This window comes from Oncorhynchus gorbuscha, linkage group LG22 (genome assembly GCF_021184085.1).
Source record: "Oncorhynchus gorbuscha isolate QuinsamMale2020 ecotype Even-year linkage group LG22, OgorEven_v1.0, whole genome shotgun sequence".
Lineage (NCBI taxonomy): Eukaryota > Metazoa > Chordata > Actinopteri > Salmoniformes > Salmonidae > Oncorhynchus > Oncorhynchus gorbuscha.
Window position 1 is genome coordinate 5,438,906 of NC_060194.1, and position 22,654 is coordinate 5,461,559.

Consider the following 22,654-nt stretch of genomic DNA (forward strand, 5'->3'; position numbering starts at 1 on the left):
GCCCGACGTCCACAGGTGGGGGTTGTGCTTACAGCCCAACACCGTGCAGGACATTTGGCATTTGCCAGAGAACACCAAGATTGGCAAATTCGCCACTGGCTCTCTGTGCTCTTCACAGATGAAAACAGGTCCACACTGAGCACGTGACAGAGTCTGGAGATACCGTGGAGAACGTTCTGCTGCCTGCAACATCCTCCAGCATGACCGGTTTGGCAGTGGGTCAGTCATGGTGTGGTGTGGCATTTCTTTGGGGGGCCGCACAGCCCTCCATGTGCTCACCAGAGGTAGCCTGACTGCCATTAGGTACCGAGATGAGATCCTCAGACCCCTTGTGAGACCATATGCTGGTGCGGTTGGCCCTGGGTTCCTCCTAATGCAAGACAATGCTAGACCTCATGTGACTGGAGTGTGTCAGCAGTTCCTGCAAGAGGAAGGCATTGATGCTATGGACTGGCCCGCCCGTTCCCCAGACCTGAATCCAATTGAGCACATCTGGGACATCATGTCTCGCTCCATCCACCAACGCCACGTTGCACCACTGACTGTCCAGGAGTTGGCGGATGCTTTAGTCCAGGTCTGGGAGGAGATCCCTCAGGAGACCATCCGCCACCTCATCAGGAGCATGCCCAGGCGTTGTAGGGAGGTCATACAGGCACGTGGAGGCCATACACACTACTGAGCCTCATTTTGACTTGTTTTAAGGACATTACATCAAAGTTGGATCAGCCTGTAGTGTGGTTTTCCACTTTAATTTTGAGTGTCACTCCAAATCCAGACCTCCATGGGTTGATAAATTTGATTTCCATTGATAATTTTTGTGTGATTTTGTTGTCAGCACATTCAACTATGTAAAGAAAAAAGTATTTAATAAGAATATTTCATTCACTCAGATCTAGGATGTGTTATTATATAGTGTTCCCTTTATTTTTTTTGAGAAGTGTACCAGGAGTCACTGTTCAGGCAGGAATCATTGGACTGTGGCTTTACATTTTATTTCAAAATTAATCTATTTAGGTTGACGTCATGACGTTGAAACAATGACGTTTATTCAAACACCATTTTACTATTAACATTGAAACAAGGTCAAATAACGTGTCTAAATGAAATATGAAATTCAACACCTGCATTGTTTGCTGTTTGGGGTTTTAGGCTGGGTTTCTGTACAGCACTTTGAGATATCAGCTGATGTACGAAGGGCTATATAAATAAATTTGATTTGATTTGACCTACATTTCAACGAATTGCAACATTGCTGAATTTGGAGACTTATTTCCCTCACCAACTTTAAACATCAGCTATTGGAGCAGCTGACCGATCGCTGCAGCTGTACATAGTCCATCTGTAAATAGCCCACCCAATCCACCTACCTCATCCCCATACTGTTTTTATTTTATTTACTTGTCTGCTCTTTTGCACACTAGTATCTCTACTTGCACATCATCATCTGCTCATTTATCACTCCAGTGTTAATCTGCTAAATTGTAATTATTCGCTCCTATGGCCTATTTATTGCCTACCTCATGCCTTTTGCACACACAGTATATACACTTTCTTTTTCTACTGTGTCATTGACTTGTTTTGTGTGTTATTGGCTTGTTTATTGTTTACTCCATGTGTAACTGTGTTGTTGTCTGTGTCACACCACTTTGCTTTATCTTGGTCAGGTCGCAGTTGTAAATGAGAACTTGTTCTGAACTAGCCTACCTGGTTAAATGAAGGTGAAATAACAAATAAATAAATAAACCACCCAACTCAACGGACAGTTTATTAGGTACACCCATTTAGAATCAGGTCGGAACCGCCTTTGCCTCCAGAACAACCTGGATTATTCGGGGCATTCTACAAGGTGTTGGAAACTTTCCGCTGTGATGTTGGTTTGACCGGTGTAGGTTCCCTCTGCGAACATATTCAGACCCCTTGACTTTTTCCACATTTTGTTTTGTGGAAAAAGTCACAACCTTTATTTAATCAATTTTAGAATTGTTTTTCCTCATCAATTTACACACAATACCCCGTAATAAAGTGAAAACAGGTCTTTCAAAATCTTTGCAAATTTATTACAAATAGAAAACAGAAATACCTTATTTACATAAGTATTCAGACCCTTTGCTATGAGACTTGAAATTGAGCTCAGGTGCATCCTGTTTCCATTGATCATCCTTGAGATGTTCAACTTAATTGGAGTCCACCTGTGGTAAATTCAATTGATTGGACATGATTTGGAAAGGCACACACCTGTCTATAAAAGATGTCACAGATGACAGTGAATATCAGAGCAAAAACCAAGCCATGAGGAATTGTCTGTAGAAATCCAAGACAGGATTGTGTTGAGGCACAGATCTGGGGAAGGGTACCAAAAAATATCTGCAGCATTGAAGGTCCCCAAGAACACAGTGGCTTCCATCATTCTTAAATGGAAGAAGTTTGGAAACACCAAGACTCTTCCTAGAGCTGTCCGCCCGGGAGATAAGCCTTGGTCAGGGAGGTGATCAAGAACATCATCCCTACGATGAAGCATGGTTTGGCAGCATCATGTTGTGGGGATGTTTTTCAGAGGCAGGGACTGGGAAACGAGTCAAGATCGAGGGCAAGATGAACGGAGCAAAGTCCAGGGAGATCCTTGATGAAAACCTGTTCCAGAGCTCACAGGACCTCAGACTGGGGTGAAGGTTCACCTTCCAACAGGACAACGACCCTAAGCACACAGCCAAGACAATGCAGGAGTGGCTTCGGGACAAGTCTCTGAATGTCCTTGAGTGGCCCAGCGAGAGCCCGGACTTGAACCTGATCAAACATCTATGGAAAGACCTGAAAATAGCTCTGCAGCAACGCTCCCCATCCAACCTAACAGAGCTTGAGAGGATCTGCAAAGAAGAATGGGAGAAAATCCCCAAATACAGGTGTGCCAAGCTTGTAGCCTCATACCCAAGAAGACTCAAGGCTGTAATCGCTGCTAAAGGTGCTTCAACAATGTACTGAGTAAAGGTTCTGAGTACTTATGTAAATGTGGTATTTCCATTTTTTACTTTGTATAAATTAGCAAACATTTCTAAAAAACTTATTGTAATGGAATTTTTATTGTTTGTGCTTTTCTTCAAACTAATGTCTATTCATGTGCTGTTATATAAACCAATGTCTGTGTTCATTCAAGTGTCTGACTGTACAAATCCTCACTATCAGTAGCTGCTATTTGGCAGTACGCCCAGACCTGGTTTTGCGAACGAACGATATCTCAGTTTCAAGGTCTCAGCTTAGAGAGAAGAAGCCTCAAGAGGTGTTGGTCTGTCACATGTTATGAAACAGTATTGGTCAGTCACATGAATGAAACAAGATGGTAATTATGAATTAATTATGCTAAATCATGCAAATATAACTTGTATGTGTATAGCCGTATATATAAAACAACTGCTGGGTCTGCCCAGGCAGAGCTCCTGATTGTACAATGTGTACAATGGTGCATTGAGTTGGTTGGAACCTCTCCAGCTCTCCTCTCACTGATAATAAACAATGATTAATTTAAGATTGACTTTCAATGTTCCCGTGTAAGAATTTCCACGACACTGTTTGCTTTGGCATTATGGGGTATTGTGTGTAGATTGGTGAGGGGGGAAAAACTATATAAATCCATTTTAGAATAAGACTAACGTATCAAAATGTTGAAAAAGTCAAGGGGTCTGAATACTTTCCGAATTCACTGTATGACCAAAAGATCAGGGTTGGTGTTGATCTTTTCTGATAAAAAAAACTAACACCCATAAATGAAATGTTGTGCTGCCCTTATGCACCAACTCCTCTCTTCCACATAGATACAATACAGGTCCGCAAATAAGAATAACAATTGTCTACCTAGATGACACAATATAGTGCAATGTACAGTAGAACCTATGGGCCTTGGATAGCCAACTTTCATAAACATAAAAACTAACAGTAAAATATTGTCAAAATAACAAAAACACATGACATACCTGATAAAGAAACAAACATCCATAAATGAAATGCTGTGCTGCCCTTGTGAACCAACTCCTTTGTAAAGTACAAATGAACAACAGGGGACTTGAATAGCCATGCTAGCCCAATGACAACATGTAGCATTCAGTAGAAAGTAAAGCTCTCTAGCTAGCATGTACAGCGTTCACAAATCAACAGATGAAAAGTGAAGAAATTCATAAATATCCCAATATACTAGTAGATCATAATATTACAATGTCAGTGACAATATAAACTCAATATCGGTGTATTAACATAGGATTGAATATGTTTTTGTAACCTACCTCTTCCACATGGATACAGTAGACAGGGACGAGGTAAGGGGGCAAGGGATGTTTGAGGGGGAATGCAGAAGGAAGTGTGGATAGTATGAAAATAACTCAAAACTTCTCAACATCTAAGTTTATTCCCTTATCAATAACAGGGGACTCTGTCCAATCAATGCCCTTTGGCGTTTACAATTTGTTGTACCATAGACTATCAGTCTTTAATCCACTTCCAGTCTACACATTTCCAAACCTAGAAGTGGGGTGACGTTTCTGTTCCACAGTCAGGGTGAAGAGGGGCTTTGTGATGGAGGAACATCCGGGGATAAACTGCTGGTAGTAAAGGACCATCCCTAGGATGATCTCACTGTCTTCTGTGATACCTTTCAATCGACTGAACACAACTTCAAGGCATCGCAAAGACTCTTACTCTGAAGGATGAAAGACGAGCATATCATCCAGGTAGCGCAGAAGGCTGGAAAAGTTGAGGTCACCAAAAATGCTGAGCATCATCCTCAAGAAGGGGCGGCAGCGTAGCCTAGTGGTTAGAGCGTTGGACTAGTAACCGGAAGGTTGCGAGTTCAAACCCCCGAGCTGACAAGGTACAAATCTGTCGTTCTGCCCCTGAACAGGCAGTTAACCCACTGTTCCCAGGCCGTCATTGAAAATAAGAATGTGTTCTTAACTGACTTGCCTGCTTCAAATAAAGGTAAAATTAAAAATTTAAAAAATTTAAAAAGAAGGACGCCGGACTGTTGCACAAATCTTGTGGAAGCCTATTGTACTCATACAAGCCCAGGGGTGTCAGACTCATGGAGAGGGACATTGTAGAACCCTGACCTGAGGTCCATGGTGCTGAAATAGGCATTTCTACCAAGGGCAGCCAGGTGAGGTGGCAAAGGGTGAATGTCCTTGATGGTCCTCGCGTTGCGCACGCAGAAGTCAGTGCAGATCCCAGTTCCTTTTCCAGACCATGACCAGTGGCGAGGCTGACTCACTGACTCACTTGGTGATGAGTTGTTTCTCATCCATTTTGCTCAACACTTCTCTCAACTCGATAGTGTGAAGGAGAGACACGGCAGTAGGAAAGCCTGAAAGGACGGTCGTCGGAGAGGTGAATGCGGTGCACAAAGTCCTTCGGTCCTTCGTCCCTCCCCACAGTTCAGCTTGTCCTTCGAGAAGACATCTTGGTACTTCACGAGGATCTCGGCCAGCTTTCCACTCAGCCTCGATATTCCCACCGCTCAAACCACAGTGCTTCAGCAGCTGTGTGGGATCAGCCAACTCTTGTGGAGAAGTGGCAAGACTTGGGGTGTCACACTGTCGCTGCAGCCCCTGAGGGACAGGCATATCCTCAACTGCTAGGCAAGGAGACCTCCGCTAGCTTTGCGTTGCGGCACAGTATGACCGGGTCCAGTGACGCGTTCAGGACTTTCATTGGGACCCAGCGACCTCCCCACATGGGTGTTATGACTCTCCCTGCCAGAATGTTATTTGGGGCTGAGTGGGCGGAGGTGGGCTCAACAATGGCAGTGCTCCGAGATGACACACGAGCACCGCTTGGCAACTTCCCCCATACGAGGTACTCCTGCTGTGGAAGGAGAGTAACAGCTTGCCGACTCGGGGCCTGCCCTGTCTGAGGAACTGCTCACACTCGGGGAGGAGATGCCTTCCCAGTACTTCTTATTAGACTTCATCTTCTGAAGGACAAACTTGATCATGATTTTTCCCCAAGATAAACATCTCGTTGGCCAGAGAGGGCACAGTGAACTTTGATTAGTAAACTTTTATTTCCAGGTCATACAGTATTTACATTTGGGCTTCGTAGTCAGACCATCACAACTGACAAAAACCGGGAAGAACATCAGCAGCTTTCAGTCTCGACACTGCCTCTTCACTGATTGTGCATGACAGAGACTGAGTCCAACATTACATGCAATGTTAACTGGCCACTAACTAGTACTGGGGCATAAAAACGCTCACTATGCCCTTCTAGTCTCCATGGTCCGACAAAAATGGCTTTCTGGTCGTCTGACAGCAGCCTACAGCTGCCTACACCTTTATTTAACTAGGCAAGTCAGTTAAGAACAAATTCTTATTTTCAATGACGGCCAAGGAACAGTGGGTTAACTGGTGCATAGACACAGAGGAATGCAGACAATCCAGTAGCGGAGAGAGGAAGGGGGTCCAGTGGTGATGGAGCAATCCGGCGATCATGCGAGCGGTGATCTTGTAGATCTGAAAGGAAACGGCAACAACTGTGACCGGTGTAGATTGCCTCGGTGTTGTGTTTTGATCGGCGTGCATATGACCAAAGGATCAGGGTTGGTGTTGATCTTTTATTCTGATAGACACAAACAACATCCATAAATTAAATGCTTTGCCGCCCTTTTAGCGCCAACGACTCTATTCCACATGGATACAGCTACTTGAGTGAAAGTAAATATACCTTAAAAAAGAAAATCAAGCAAGTAAAAGTGAAAGTCACCCAGTAAAATACTGGTTTTTAGCTGATAGGAGTGGAACCCGGTGAGGTCATCTGCTGAAATGGCCAATCCGTGACAAGGACCGAAGAGTTGTGTGTTCCGAGATGCCGTTCTGCACACCACTATTGACTGCGCCATTATTTGTCTGTTTTTGTCCCGCCTGTTAAAGAACTTGCAAGATTATTGCCATTCTCCTTTGACCTCTCATCAATGAGCTGTTTTCGCCCACAGGACTGCCGCTGACTGGATGTTGTTGCTTTGTCGGACACATTTTTTGGTAAAAACCCGAGACATGGTCGTGCGTGAAAACCCCAGGAGGGTGGGCGTTTCTGAGATACTGAATCCTGGGTGTCTGGCACCGACAATCATACCAAGCTCATAGTCGCTTAAGTCACTCGTTTTGCCCATTGTAATGTTAAAACAAACAGTAGCTGAATGCCTAGATGCCAGCCTGCCTGCTTTATATAGCAAGCCACGGCCACGTGACTCCGTCTGTAGGAGCAATCTATTTTCATGAACGTGGTGGTGTACCTAATAAACGGGTGTATTTTTATATTGGATCAAGGATAAAAAAATATTTGATGTTTATGCAATTTCAACATTTACATAGTTCTGATGATTATGTTGAAATGACGTTGTAACAACCTGTTAGTCCGGTTAAATCAATGTATTCACAAGTTGTTGAAACAACATTGATTCAACTCTCAGTTCCTTCTGCAATCACAGCGAAGAAACAGCAACTTCTTTTAGAAAGACAATTGTTTGCCAAAGATTAGTTAGCTTTCATATATGAACCGCAATTTCATGCCAGGTGAGACATTTCCATTTAATCTATTTTTAAAATCCCAAATTTATAGAACATTGAGTAGAAATGGGATAACAAAAAATTTAATCCAGGTATGTTGGCTGTGCTTGTTTTACACCAAGCAATTATACTATAGATTTGTTCTCATGAATCAATACTTTTTATTGATGATATCTGAAAGGAAAAAGTAATGGATGAGAATACAACTTCTCTTCTCCAACTTTTTGTTTGTGTTGCCATGGTTTCTTTCAGACCAGATTTCACCTGAGGTTTTTTAACTTGATCTCGATAGGTGGGAATCCATGAGTATGCTTACACTGCCTTCGAAAGCTCCCCGTCCTTATCACTTAATGGAAGCTTTACTTCCATAAGCAGCATAGACACTGCAGCATCTAGGACTTCACATGTCTCCTGTCTGGCAGACCAGATCTTTGGCCAGGTCCTCGATAAGGCAGCTATTTAAAAGTACTCTAGAGGAGCAAAGCCTGTCCAACACAGAGAAAACATCTGGGGTTCCCCCTTTCAACCAGAGCCGCCAGTGAGCTCTGTGGCCCCTCAGGATGGCATGCTTCTGGCTGAGGCCTCACTGCAGCAGCCTATGGTGATGTGCTGACCACTGGCGGAAACATGCACTCCTTCAAAGCAGCCATGTAGCAGGGGAGACCAAGGCAGCAGAGAAAGAACTGTCCTCCACCAGCCTCTCCACTGCTACAGGTGAGAGGAAAAATACTGTAGGAACTGGCTGCTTCCAGGGACTATGGAGAGCACTGACTGGAGACAGAGGAAAGAGGAAGCCTGTAAGCATGACATATTGTACCGTTGTACTCCATATTTAATTTATCTAATACTGTAGCAACACTTCCTGTCAACACAGGATATTGAAACGACAAATTTGTGAATAACAGTTTTCTTTTTTCTCCCCAGGCTCATTGAGTTGCTAAGGTAGATAAACTACTGCAAGCACGAGAGGAATAATTCCCATGTTCAGTAAACTTTTGTAATTCTTTTGTAAAACGGTTTGTTTTTCCAATTAAATTATAAGTACTGTCTGATACATTAATTAAGAACATTATCAAAAAAATAAACTGACAAAGAAAATTCAATACAAAAACGTGAGTGAATATACTTTACTTAGCAAATATTAAAATACATGGCATAAAGTTAGTTAAATTAGCATAGTGTAATACAATCTTCAAATTTCAAAACTTTATCTTTTGCCAACAGACAGTAAGTTATACAGCATGTCAATATTCCATACAGTTGAGAATAAGCACTTTATAAAAAATATATATCTAGATGGTAACAATGAACTTGGTGTTTCACAAAAAAAGACCTTGTGGTTTGTACATTTTCCCCACAATCCAAAAAGGCAACCCCCACTTGTAAGTGATAGACAAGTGAATCCAGTAGTCTAGAACTCTCCATGGACGTGTACAGGATAGAGTGAGTGCAGACAGAAGTGACAATAAAGCTTGCCGTTATTAATGACAACTTGCGGAGACGTGCTTTCTTTTGACAGATCTTCCGAAAGTGGCCATGTTGGACGTTGTACGATGAGGCATATACACTCTTGTATATCCTACTGATTATTTTCAATGTAAAACTGCTGAGGTGGTCAGAAACAGCATCGACACAAACATTTGTTCCCTCTAAATAACAAATTAATGTCTTCAGTGAGGCAACCAGTTACGCCTCAGAAAGCAGTTACCGCTGGACACTGATTTAAGGTCAGATTTGTACTCCCTCCCCCTAATGGATACATTTATGATTTTGGGGAGGGTAAACTGATCCTAGAACTGTGCCTGAGGGCAACATTACCTGGAGCACGATTTCCTCCACAACTCCCTCTTATGGCCACCAGACGGTGTCCTTCTACTTCGTTTCCATTTCAAAAGCAGCTAGTCCACAACCTGGACATCTTAAGGAAGAGTGTACAGGTGTGTAAAAACATTACAAACACCGATAGTTAACAGACTGTGTCAAATGTCAAAGAGGGATATACAATCCGGCCCCCATGTCTGCAATGAAATTAAATGGACCGTAGGCCTACAGAAAAGTTGCTTTTGAACTTTTGGGACAGTGACTGGAAGGGGGACATTGGGATTTGGTTAAAGAAAGCAGAGCCAGGGTTCGAGGGAGGGACTTTTGTAGGGTAGGTATTAGAAGGTGGGAGGTCCAGGGGTGGGGTGGGGGGGGCTACTCTTGGGCCTCTTTGCCCGTCATCTTGTAGATCTCGGTGGGTCCGTCCACGTGGGTGATGGTGGTGGTCAGCTGGATGTCCTCCCCACTGGCTCCTGAACAGAGCACAGTGACCAATAGACAAATCAGTACACAGTACAATCTGGGTCATCTGCGTCGAGCTCGTTAGGCACCAAACGGTAGAAAACGGAGCGATACAAGAAAAGCTTGTCGTCTTCAGTTGAAGTGTGTCAAGAAAAGATCTCTATCCCGAGAGCCCTGATGGTTCTGAACAAACCTTGTGCTGTTGTGCTTCCCATTTCAGTCACAATGTATAAAACTGGACTTATTTTGTCCCCCGAAGCAGGCTTTTAACACAGCAATGCATTATTTTTTTTTTAAAGACACAGCTTTTGTTAAAACATTTCCTTGTCAATTTGCTCTTTATGTCAGGCCCTTTGGTTCACGGCAGACGTCATTTATTACTTTGTCTTTTGAAACAGTGACCTGATTAAATGTACAGAGAGGGAGAAAGAGATAAGGCGAGACACCACTCCGGGCTAACGCATTTCAGGGAACCGTTTCCTGAACTCCAGGTATTGAATTATCCCTACATAGGCCAAAGTGATTTAGAGTTGTTAAAACGGGAGTGACGGGTGTGTTGCTGTTACGGTAGTATTGTCCAATGTCCGCTTTCAACAACCATGAGAATTGGTTAAAAAAATAAAAAAAGTTGTGCATGTCAACATATTAGGCAATAACTAAGAGTAGGCAAAGTGATGGTGTCAGAGGAAAGCTCAACATTTTACCATTGCAACATTTGATGTAGTCACATCCACAGTGGTTGTCTGAAGCGCGCTAGATTCCACAGCCGGCGATGCCTCGTAGAGATTATTGCAAATGATGAGGAATAACCATGTCAATGTTGCAGTACCGCACTGAGTTTTTTTGAGTTGATTTTACTCCTGGCTCAGAGTTTGCCTGGGCAGTGTCTTAACGTCCTCCTATAACAAGGGTAGGCAACTCGGTTCCTGGAGTGCCGCAGGATTTTGTTCCAACTAGGCACCACACCTGACCAATTGAGGTAATTGATTAGTTCAGGCCTAAATTCAACACACCTGGTCTACCAGATTGGTTGAATCAAAAAATATTTAGTGCCTGTGGCACTCCAGGACCAGGGTTACCTACCCCTGTCCTATAAGCTACTCTGAGCTGGGAGTTTCTTTAGTCTTGAAACAGGTTTTGACAGGATTCCCAGGATCTTCTCTGAGATTCTTTGTCCATCAGACACACCAGATTCCCTTAACCTCAGATAGACTGAAATGTCCACAAGAAACATACATCTGAAAGTAACGTTACTACCTCAAAAAGGAGTCAATATTTGCTCACCACAGTGAAGTTTATTGGAACTCTTATGATGTCCTTTAAATAGCATTTGACCTATTGACCTTTAGAGGCGGGTGTTCGCTGGACTCACCCCTGGACTGCTCATCTCCGTAGCGTTTGTGTGAGGGAGCATACAGGAACATGATGGCAAACACGTAGAGGTTCCACATTCCGTAGATCCCTGTGAAGAAGGCACTGTTCACCTGCACCGTGTAGTCTCCCCAGTGCCAGTGGCCCTCGTTCACCTAGACACACACACACAATATGGGTTGTGTTCAGTAGGTACAACATTTAAGAAAACACCACGAAACTATCTGAACTTGGTCCAATAACAGTTGTTTTCGATTTCCGATACAACACATTTTGTAATGGAGTTCCCTAATTAGCATGACCCTGCTTCAAAACCTAACCCTCTCCAGAGGATTCTGGGATACCCCTGGAGGCACACAGGCAGAACTCACCTGACTGATGATGAAGAAGATGACAGTCATGGCAGCGCAGGTCAGAGTGACCAACATGAGGAACTTGAACCGGAAGATGAGCCCCTTCGAGAGGAAGATTAGAGTTAATACTACTATCCATGAAAAAATTAAAAACACAGACACACCAAATTCATTGAAGATACAAATGTTTAAGTCTGTGGAGGCTGCTGAAGGGAAGACGGCTCAGAATTGCTGTAACGGAGCAAATTAAATAGCATCAAACGCATGGAAACCATGTGTCTGAAACCATTCCACTTATTCCACTCCAGCCATTACCACATGCCCGTCCTTCCCAATTAAGCCGTCACCATACTCCTGTGATTTAGGTACATAGAGTACACACATTTAGACAGGGACTTAAAGTGCCTTCGGGAAGTATTCATACCCCTCGTCTTATTCCACAACTTGTTACAGTCTGAATTCAAAATGGATTAAATTGTTTCTCTCACCCATCTACACACAATACCCCATAATGACAGTGAAAACATGTTTTTAGAAATGTTAGTAAATGCATTGAAAAGGAGATATATACATCTCATTTACATAAGCAGTCACACCCTAAGTCAATACTTTGTAGAAGCACCTTTTGCGGCGATTACAGTTTTGAGTCGCCTTGGGTATGTCTATATCAGCTCAGCACATTTTCTCTTAACTTAGATGGGGAGCACGGCCTCCCGAGTGGCGCAGTGGTCTAAGGCACTGCATCGCAGTGCTAGCTGTGCCACAAGAGACTCTGGGTTCGAGCCCAGGCTTGAACTTGGGAGGCCCACAATTGGCATAGCGTCATCCGGGTTAGGGAGGGCTTGGCCGGGCTTGGAGTCGCACACTAGCGACTCCAGGTTGGATGCGCGCTGTATTAAGAAGCAGTGCGGCTTGGTTGGAGGATGCGTGCTCTCGACCTTCACCTCTCCCGAGTCTGTACGGGAGTTACAGCGATTAGACAAGACTAACCACGAAAAATAGATGGGGAGCGGCGGCGAACAGCAATCTTCAAGTCTTTACACAGATTTTCAGATGGGATTCAAGTCTGGGCTTTGGCTGCACTTCAAGGACATTCTTGTTCTGAAGCCATTGCAGTGTTGCTTTGGCTGTACGCTAGGGGTCATTGTCCTGTTGGATCGTAAATCTTCGCCTCAGTCTAAGGACGTTTTACTCTGAAGCAGTTTCTTATCAAGGATTTACCTGTATTGGTCCCTCTATCCTTCCCAGTCTCCTAGTCCCTGCCCTTTCAAAAGCATCCCCATAGCATGATGCTGCCTCCACCATGCTTCACAGTAGGCATGGTGTTAGATGGGTGATGAGCTGTGCCTGCTTTGCATTCAGGCCAAAGTGTCACATTTTTGTCTAATCAGACCACAGAATCTTTTGCCTTATATTCTTTTTTAACCTTAGTCTTTCACGTGCCTTTTTGCCAACTCCAGGTGTGCGGTCATGTGCCTTTTCCTCAGGAATGGCTTCCGTCTGGCCGTCTCCCATAACGCCCAGAGTGGTGTAGTGTAGAGACTTGTCCTTCTGGCAGGTTCTCCCATCTCAGCCAAGGAACTCTGTTGTTCTGTCAGAGTGGTCATTGGGTTCTCGTTCACTTCCTTGACCAAGGCTCTTCTTGCCCAGTTTGGTCGGACGGCCAGCTCTAGGCAAAGTCTCGGCAGTTCCAGATGTTTTGTTTCCCAATGACGGAGACCACTGTGCTCTTGGAAATGTTTGGTTTCATACCTTTCTCCAGATATACACTACCGGTGAAAAGTTTTAGAACACCTACTCATTCAAGGGTTTTTCTTTATTTTTTACATTGTAGAATAATAGCGAAGACATCACAACTATGAAATAACACATATGGAGTCATGTAGTAAGCAAAAAAGTGTTATATTTTTAAAAAAAAAAAAATGTTTTTGAGATTCTTCAAATAGCCCCCCTTTGCCTTGACAGCTTTTCACACTCTTGGCATTCAAGTTGCAGGGGATGATCAAAGGATGCGCCGGAGCTCAATTTGGAGTGTCATAGCAAAGAGGTGTGAATACTTCTGTGAATTATTTTCCAACAAAATCTAAAAAAACACATTTTCACTTGGGTGTCCACACTGAATTCAGGCTGTAACAACAAAATGTGAAATAAGTCCATGGGTATGAATACCTTCTGAAGGCTCTGCATGTCCCGTTTACACACACACATTTATGTACACACAAACCTCATAGTGCAGGCGTCTGGCCTTGGACATGGCGGGCAGGGAGGACCTCTTCCCACTGATGTTGCGGAACACTTGGAACACCATGAAGCACAGGAAGAGGAAGTAGAGACAGGCACAGATACCCGCCACGATGATGAACGCCATCTGTAAATCAACCTCAGTCAAGGAGCTAACGTGCATGGTGACACTAATAATACAACATTGTGTAATCGAACGATTTATTAAGCTAATTGAAAGATTAGACTCTTACCATTAGACAGGACTGACCATAACTGAAGCCCCATATATAGACCCCCAGCTCTAGCCTGACACATCTTAATGCACAGTAGCAGTAAAAGTACATTTTCAGACATTCCACTTAATTCTAGGAACACTAAATAGAAACCACCATGCTTGATAGAGATGGCCATAGTTTTTATTTTAGTTCATACTTATACCCCTTTTTCTCCCTAATTGGTAGTTAGTCTTGTCCCGTAGCTGCAACTCCCCGATGGACTCGTGAGAGGCGGAGGTCGAGAGTCAATGAGGCCTCCGAAACACGACCTCGCCAAGCCGCACTGCTTCTTGACACACTGCTCGCTTAACCAGGAAGCCAGCCGCACGAACCAGGAAGCCAGCCGGGGACAAGGAAACCCCCGGCTGGCCAAACCCTCCCGTAACCCGGACAACGCTGGGCATCGCCTCATGGGTCTCCCTGTCACGACCAACTTCTTAAAGGGATTTTTTTCTCCCACTGGACTGGAGAGTGAGCAAAAAGAGAGCGAAAGAGAGAGGGACTGCTAGAGAGGGAGAGAGGTGAAGCAGTGATTTAGCAAAAGCTTCTTGCTGCTACTAGTTTCTGATGGGGGTTGTTCTGATGAATCTTGCATGACCTAGGCCTGCGGGTTACCCCTAAAGTGTTAAATAAAACACACACACACAAAGAGAGAGGAGGCTGGGAGAGGGTAAAAAAGGAGGAGATGGCCCAAGGCAGGAGTAGGCACTGCCAGCACCACTGAATTATTGCTAACTTCAGGACAGAACACAGTGATGAGAGGGAGCTGTGACTGTGAAACTAACAGAGGAGACGTGCTCTGATTAATGTTAGTATGTTGATGTCAAATGCTGATACACAATCTGGCCCTAAGTTGAAGAAAAAAAAGGATAATATAAATAATTCCAGGACACACTTGAAACTTGTATGGGGATATACAGTACGGATGGACACATGCTTTTTCAGACAAGAGATAATTCATCCCTAATTTAGTCTCCTTTGGGCCATCAACGTAATCAAAGGATACAGCCAACTCAGTCCCCACGTCGGAAGCCCAAATACTGTAGAAAGGGTTCTTCAACTGGACTCCCCTGGTGGGGAAATAATATAATAATAATAAATATGCCATTTAGCAGACGCTTTTATCCAAAGCGACTTACAGTCATGTGTGCATACATTCTACGTATGGGTGGTCCCGGGGATCGAACCCACTACCCTGGCGTTACAAGCGCCATGCTCTACCAACTGAGCTACAGAAGGACCCAGGGAAAACAAATACGGCAGAAATGGTCGCTGGAAATCTGTGGGGATAACCTTTAAATAGTTTTGAGCTTTGTTTTGAAGTGTGGTGAAGTGTGTGTGTGTGTTCAGCCTCACCTCTCACACATGTCGAAGATGAAGAGGCAGAAGGAGCCGAAGACAATGGGTCCCACCTGCTTCCAGTAGATTGAGAAACGGTTCCTCTCCATCTGGTCCTGGGGAGAAATTATAAAAAAGTGAGACAGAACAGTAGGACAGGGGGATAAAATAATAAAATGCAGTTAAAAATACAAATGTATCCAACTACCATGGATACATTTACACTTTAGTCAACGTTATTATCCAGAGCGACTTACAAGAGCAATTAGGGTTAAGGCACAGACTTTTCACCTGGGTTCAGCGACCTTTTGGTTACCTGTCCAACGCGCTTATCCGCTAGGGTACCTGCTGCCCGAATTAAATGGATACCAGTCATAGTAAGTCGATGGATACTAAAAGTCATACCAAGTCAATGGATACTCAAGGTAGTTTTAAAATCCTTCAAATTCGGCCCAGACTCCCCCAAACCCAACTCATCAGAATGCCCCACTCAATGACCGAACTGGATCAGTCCGATGTGGTCCTGATGTCATGCAAAAAAGGAACAAGGCCTGTACATTATGTATAGGAGCCTTGATCGGCCTGAAACATCAAATATAATGTTACCTGAACCCAATGAGCCCTACAAAAATACATGTTGAGTCCAAGCCAGAAAAAGCCCAAATGATTGTGCCGTTAACCAATACATACATGACCAAAAGTATGTGGACGCCTGCTCATCGAACATCTCATTCCAAAATCATGGGCATTAATATGGAGTTGGTCCCCTCTTTGCAGCCTCCACTCTTCTGGGAAGGCTTTCCACTAGATGTGGGGACATGCTTCCATTCAGCCACAAGAGCATTAGTGAGGTCGGGCACTGATGTTGGGCGATTAGGCCTGGCTCGCAGTCGGCGTTCCAATTCATCCCAAAGGTATTCGATGGGTTGAGGTCAGGGCACGTTGAGGTTCGTTCCTTGTCAATTATTGGCTCATTGGTGAAATTAGCATTCAGACCTTAATTAATGCAATTGTAGACAGAAGTTGACAACAGGAACATAGCGCGCACGTTTCCGAGTAAGTTCTGCACCTAAAGACACAGCTCATGCTATACGTGTGATCACTCCCTAGTGGTATGATCAGCTACGTCAACGTATGTGTGTATCAATAAGCCTGAGCTTACCTTATTAGGTAAACTTTTTCAGTAGCTTCTTAGAATTGATTTGAATCACAAGATCAAAACCTGACCGTGGTTACTTCTCTTTATCTAATTTCAGTCTGACTCACACCCAGCCTGCAAGCACACTCTCGCAACAGCCAGGGCTTAACCACAAAGACTAATATAGATGGCTTGTGCAACATATAGTGGCAGAGTTTTTAGACACATAGAAACAGTATCTTATTATAAGGTCTGCAGAAAAACATAGGAATCTTAAGGTCCCCTTAATCAATAAAGGGGAGGGTCTTTGGGACCCACCCCCTACAGGCTCTGTGCTGGCCAGCCAAGTTCTTCCACACCGATCTCGACAAACTATTTCTTTATGGACCACTCTTTGTGCACGAGGGCAGTGTCATGCTGAAACAGGAAAGGGCCTTACCCAAATTGTTGCCAAAAAGTTGGAAGCACAGAATAGTCTAGAATGTAAATTGTATACTGTAGAGTTAAGATTTCCCTTCACTGGAACTAAGGGGCCTGAACTATGAGAAACAGCCCCAGAAATGTATTCCTCCCCCAAATACTACAGATAGAGTTCTCCTGGCATCCACCAAACCCAGATTCATCTGTCGGACCGCCAGATGGTGAAGTGTGATTCAGCACTATAGAAAACGCCTTGGCATTGTGCATGGTGATCTTAAGCTTTTGTGCGGCTGCTCGGCCAAGGAACAGTTATTGTGCTGACGTTGCTTCCAGAGGCAGTTTGGAACTCGGTAGTGAGTGTTGCTTCCAGAGGCAGTTTGGAACTCGGTAGTGAGTGTTGCTTCCAGAGGCAGTTTGGAACTCGGTAGTGAGTGTTGCAACCGAGGGCAGACGATTCTTACACGCTACCCACTTCAGCACTCGGTGGTGCCAATCTGTGAGCTTGTGGGGCCTACCACTTCATGGTTGAGCCACTGTTGCTCCTCGACGTTTCCACTTCACAATAACAGCACTTACAGTTGTCCAGGGCAGCTCTAGCAGGGCAGAAATTTTACGGATTGTCTTTTTGGAAAGGTGGCATCCTATGACGGTGCCACGTTGAAAGTCACTGAGCTCTTCAGTTAGGCCATTCTACTGCTCATGTTAGTCTGTGGAGATTGCATGGCTGTGTGCTCGATGTTATACACCTGTCAGCAACGGGTGAGTTTAGCCGAATCCACTAATTTGAAGGGGTGTCCACATACTTTTGTATATATAGTGTATGATTGGCTACATTACACAAGACATCAAATCTTAAAAACCCCATAGATGTATGCTGTCTTGGGAACATCTAGTCATCTTATTCATTGCATGTGGACTGCATTATATGTACTGGAATTACACACCTCTTTCAAATAATGAAGCTGGGATAAAACACGCACTGCTGATGGTTCATTGATTTGTGCAGGACATGCAGCCTACAAAGTTAAAATGATAGGTTAGTCAATTTGAGTGAATTTGTTTATAATCACAGGGCCTATTTAACACGTACAGTGCAGTAGGAAAGCATTAAGACCCCTTCAGTTTGTTACGTTACAGCCTTATTCTAAAATGGATAAAATATATATTTTTTAAATCCGCTACACATAATTTAAAAAATTCCCTACTTCATTATGGGTATGTTAGCACATTTATTCTAAATAAAAAACAGGAACACCTTAATTATTCAGACCCTTTGCAATGAGAGTCGAAATGGAGCTCAGGTGCACCCTGTTTCCATTGATCATCCTTGAGATGTTTCTACAACTTGGAGTCCACCTGTGGTAAATGCAATTGATTGGACATGATTTGGAAAGGCACACACCTGTCTATAAAGGTGCCACAGATGACAGTGAATATCAGAGCAAAAACCAAGCCATGAGGTCGAAGGAATTGTCCACAGAGCTCAGAGACAGGATTGTGTCGAGGCACAGACCTGGGGAACGGATACCAAAAAAATGACTGATACATTCATTAAAGGCCCCCAAGAACACAGGGGCCTCCATCATTATTTAAATGGAAGAAGTTTGGAACCACCAAGACCAGGCGGAAGCCACTCGTCAGAAAAAGGCACATGACAGCCGCTTGGAGTTTGCCAAAAGGCACATAAGACTCCCAGACCCTGAGAAACAAGATTCTCTAGTCTGATGAAACCAGATTGAACTCTTTGGCCTGAATACCAAGCGTCATGTCTGGAGGAAACCTGGAACCATCCCTACTGTAAAGCATGACAGCATCATGCTGTGGGGATGTCTTTTAGCGGCAGGGACTTGGAAACTAGTCAGGATCAAGGGCAAGATGAACGGCGCAAAGTACAGAGAGATCCTTGACGAAAACCTGCTCCAGAGCGCTCAGTACCTCAGACTGTGGCGTAGGTTCACCTTCCAACAGGACAATGACCCTAAGCACACAGCTAAGACAACACAGGAGTGGCTTCGGGACAAGTCTCTGAATGTCCTTGAGTGGCCCAACCAGAGCCCGGACTTGAACCCGTTCGAACATCTCTGGAGAGACCTGAAAATAGCTGTGCAGCAACGCTCCCCATCCAACCTGACAGAGCTTGAGAGGATCTTCAGAGAAGAATGGGAGAAACTCCCCAAATATAGGTGTACCAAGCTCATAGTGGCATGCCAAAGAAGACTAAAGGCTGTAATCACTGCCAATGGTGCTTTAACAAGTACTGAGTAAAGGGTCTGAATACTTAAGGTTGAAGTTGGAAATTTACATACACTTAGGTTGGAGTCATTAAACATTTTTTTCAACCACTCAACAAATTTCTTGTTAACAAACTAGTTATGGCAAGTCGGTTAGGACATCTACTTTGTGCATGACAAGTAATTTTTCCAACAATTGATAATAGACAGTGAAATAATCTATCACAATTCCAGTGGGTCAGAAGTTTACATACACTAAGTTGACTGTGCCTTTAAACAGCTTGGAAAATTACAGAAAATGTCATGGCTTTAGAAGATTCTGATAGGCTAATTAGGCTAATTGACATCATTTGAATCAATTGGAGGTGTACCAGTGGATATATTTCAAAGCCTGCCTTCAAACTCAGTACCTCTTTGCTTGACATCATGGGAAAAATCAAAAGAAATCAGCCAAGACCTCAGAAAAGAAATTGTAGACCTCCACAAGTCGTTCATCCGTGGGAGCAATTTCCAAAACGCCTGAAGGTACCACGTTCATCTGTACAAACAATATTACGCAAGTATAAACACCATGGGACCACCAGTCGTCATACCGCTTAGGAAGGAGACGCTTTCTGTCTCCTAGAGATGAATGTACTTTGGTGCGAAAAGTGCAAACCCACCATAAAAAAGCCAGACTACGGTTTGCAACTGCACATGGGGACAAAGATTGTACTTCTTGGAGAAATGTCCTCTGGTCTGATGGAAAGAACAGAACTGTTTGGCCATAATGACCATCGTTATGTTTGGAGGAAAAAGGGGGAGGCTTGCAAGCTGAAGAACATCATCCCAACCGTCAAGCCCAGGGGTGGCAGCATCATGTTGTGGGGTTGCTTTGCTGCAGGAGGGACTGGTGCACTTCCCAAAATAGATGGCATCATGAGGTAGGAAAATTATGTGGATATATTGAAGCATCATCTCAAGACATCAGTCAGGAAGTTCAAGCTTGGTCGCAAATGGGTCTTCCAAATGGACAATGACCCCAATCATTCTTCCAAAGTTGTGGCAAAATGGCTTAAGGACAACAGAGTCAAGGTATTGGAGTGGCCATCACAAAGCCCGACCTTAATCCTATAGAAAATGTGTGGGCAGAACTGAAAAAGCGTGTTCGAGCAAGGAGGCCTACAAACCTGAATCAGTTACACCAGCTCTGTCAGGAGGAATGAGCCAAAATTCACCCAACTTATTGTGGGAAGCTTGTGGAAGGCTACCCGAAACATTTGACCCAAGTTAAACAATTGAAAGGCAATGCTACCTAATACTAATTGAGTGTATGTAAACTTCTGACCCACTGGGAATGTGATGAAAGAAATAGAAGCTGAAATTAATAATTCTCTACTATTATTCTGACATTTCATATTCTTAAAATTAAGTGGTGATCCCAACTGTCCTAATACATGGATGATTTTTTACTAGGATTAAATGTCAGGAATTGTGAAAAACTGAGTTTAAATATATTTGGCTAAGGTGTATGTAAACTTCCGACTTCAACTGTATGTAAACGTGATCCGTTTGTTATTTTTAATACATTTGCAAAGATTTCTAAAAACCTGTTTTCATTGCCATTATGGGGCATTGTGTATAGATTGAGGGGGGAAAAAAACAATTGAATCAATTTTAGAATAAAGGCTGTAACGTAACAAAATGTGGAAAAAAGTCCAGCGGTCTGAATACTTTCCGAATGCACCTTTCCGAATGCACCTTTCCGAATGCACCTTTCCGAATGCACCTTTCCGAATGCACCTTTCCGAATGCACCTTTCCGAATGCACCTTTCCGAATGTTGCGTGTCGTCCTTCTCTTTATTATCGTAGCGACATGCTTGAATAATATAGGACTAGAATAGGATCCAACGGCTTTTGCGTCTTCACAAAGATGGAATAGTTACGGTCTAAATACATAACTGCTATATCCATTTAGACCATCACACATTCTCTCCTTTCAACATTTATTTTGGCGGGCCTTCTTTTACATTCAGCAAACAAGAGCAAGCTTGTTTATTTTTATTTTACAAGGTAAGTTGACTGAGAACCTAATACAGTATGTCGTCAAGCTTGCATTTCTCTTCGAATGAAAATGAGCCTTACGTAAGGTTCCAAAAACAAAGAATTGTATTGTTGTTTGAAAGGGAGTACAAAACTCTAGTCTCAGCTGTAAACTGCAGCGGAATATGTATTTTAAATAAAACGCTCAAAAGCTCTACGTATTGAATACACGTTTCATTCCGAATTAACTGCATCTAGCCTAGGCCAAGTTAGGCAACCACTTGGAGAAGTCTACTCGACAGTTTACAAGGTACAGAAATGCAATTTGAATGGACCGATTTAAAGCAATGATATTACTATAGGCTATGTTCTGCAGCAAATTTACCTGTCACAAGAAAATACAACAAAAAAAAGTTACCAACTGGTGAGATACATCCATTGTGAACTGCGCTCCATATCAAGACGCTCCATATTCCCCCACGTGGGACCAATGACATGCTTTGGGAACAGTGATTGGCTCCTGATTTGCTAGTGTCAAACTGACGACCTCATCAGGTTTTCCGGGAGAATGTCAGCCAACGCCCTCCAACACACTCGCGTCATGCTCCAAGTTTGTATTCACAGTACTTAACTCTTCCGAGTTGGCTACATTTATATTCTCCTTATGTCACACTCAAGCCATATTAACTCAAAAGGATAGATACTAAGACATCAGAAGAATACTTGGGAGAGGTGAAAAGACCGGCGACAAACCATGAGGTGCTCTCCACAGAAGATGATCCAGAAGGAGAGCAGCATGGCGTAGAAGATGCCCTGCCGGATATCCCCGAACAGTAGCATCCAGGTCCAGTTGAACCCCACAGAGAACCACTCCACCGGGATGTTGATGAAAGTCATGCACAAGCCCAGGGCGAAGATCACCCTGGAGGACACAGCAGCATCATCAGCAGCAGCGGTACCACCGAAATTAACAGGTTCAATTAAAATACCAGTCGTCACCATAACACACTATATTAACATAATGATCATAATCAATATCATTATTATGTCCGTTAGTTTTATTTAATGGTCAGAATTGTAAAAAAAAAAGATAAAAAAAAGTGAACAATCTCCTTTGTCATTCAAATCAAAATGCTATTTGTCACATGCTTACAGTGAAATGCTTACTTACAGGCCCTTCCCAACAACGCAGAGAAAGAAAAGAGACGATAGAAAAGTAATAATAAATACACCATGAGTAACGATAACTTGGCTGTATTACACGGGGTAGCAGAACCGAGTCCAGGTAATGGAGGTAGATCTGTACATAACTAGGAATAAAGTGACGAGGCAACAGGATAGAGAAACAGTACCTGCAGTGTATGTGATGAGTGAAAAAGGTTTGTGCCAAAAGGATCAACGCAGATAGTTAAATTGTTAACCAAATAGCTACCTGGACTAACTATTTATCTGTCT

At 43.5% G+C, this 22,654-nt stretch overlaps 1 protein-coding gene across 1 annotated transcript in view; it reads right to left on the reverse strand.

Moving 5' to 3' along the window:
- Positions 1–8,657: 8,657 nt before the first annotated feature.
- LOC124009305 (protein wntless homolog) overlaps positions 8,658–22,654 on the reverse strand; it is a 29,009-nt gene continuing 15,012 nt past the window's right edge. Inside the window, 7 exon segments of the mRNA XM_046320969.1 lie at positions 8,658–9,838; positions 11,200–11,353; positions 11,570–11,653; positions 13,776–13,919; positions 15,056–15,119; positions 15,406–15,503; positions 21,953–22,121. Of these exon segments, the coding sequence (XP_046176925.1) occupies positions 9,741–9,838; positions 11,200–11,353; positions 11,570–11,653; positions 13,776–13,919; positions 15,056–15,119; positions 15,406–15,503; positions 21,953–22,121 (811 nt within the window). The 3' untranslated portion in view covers positions 8,658–9,740.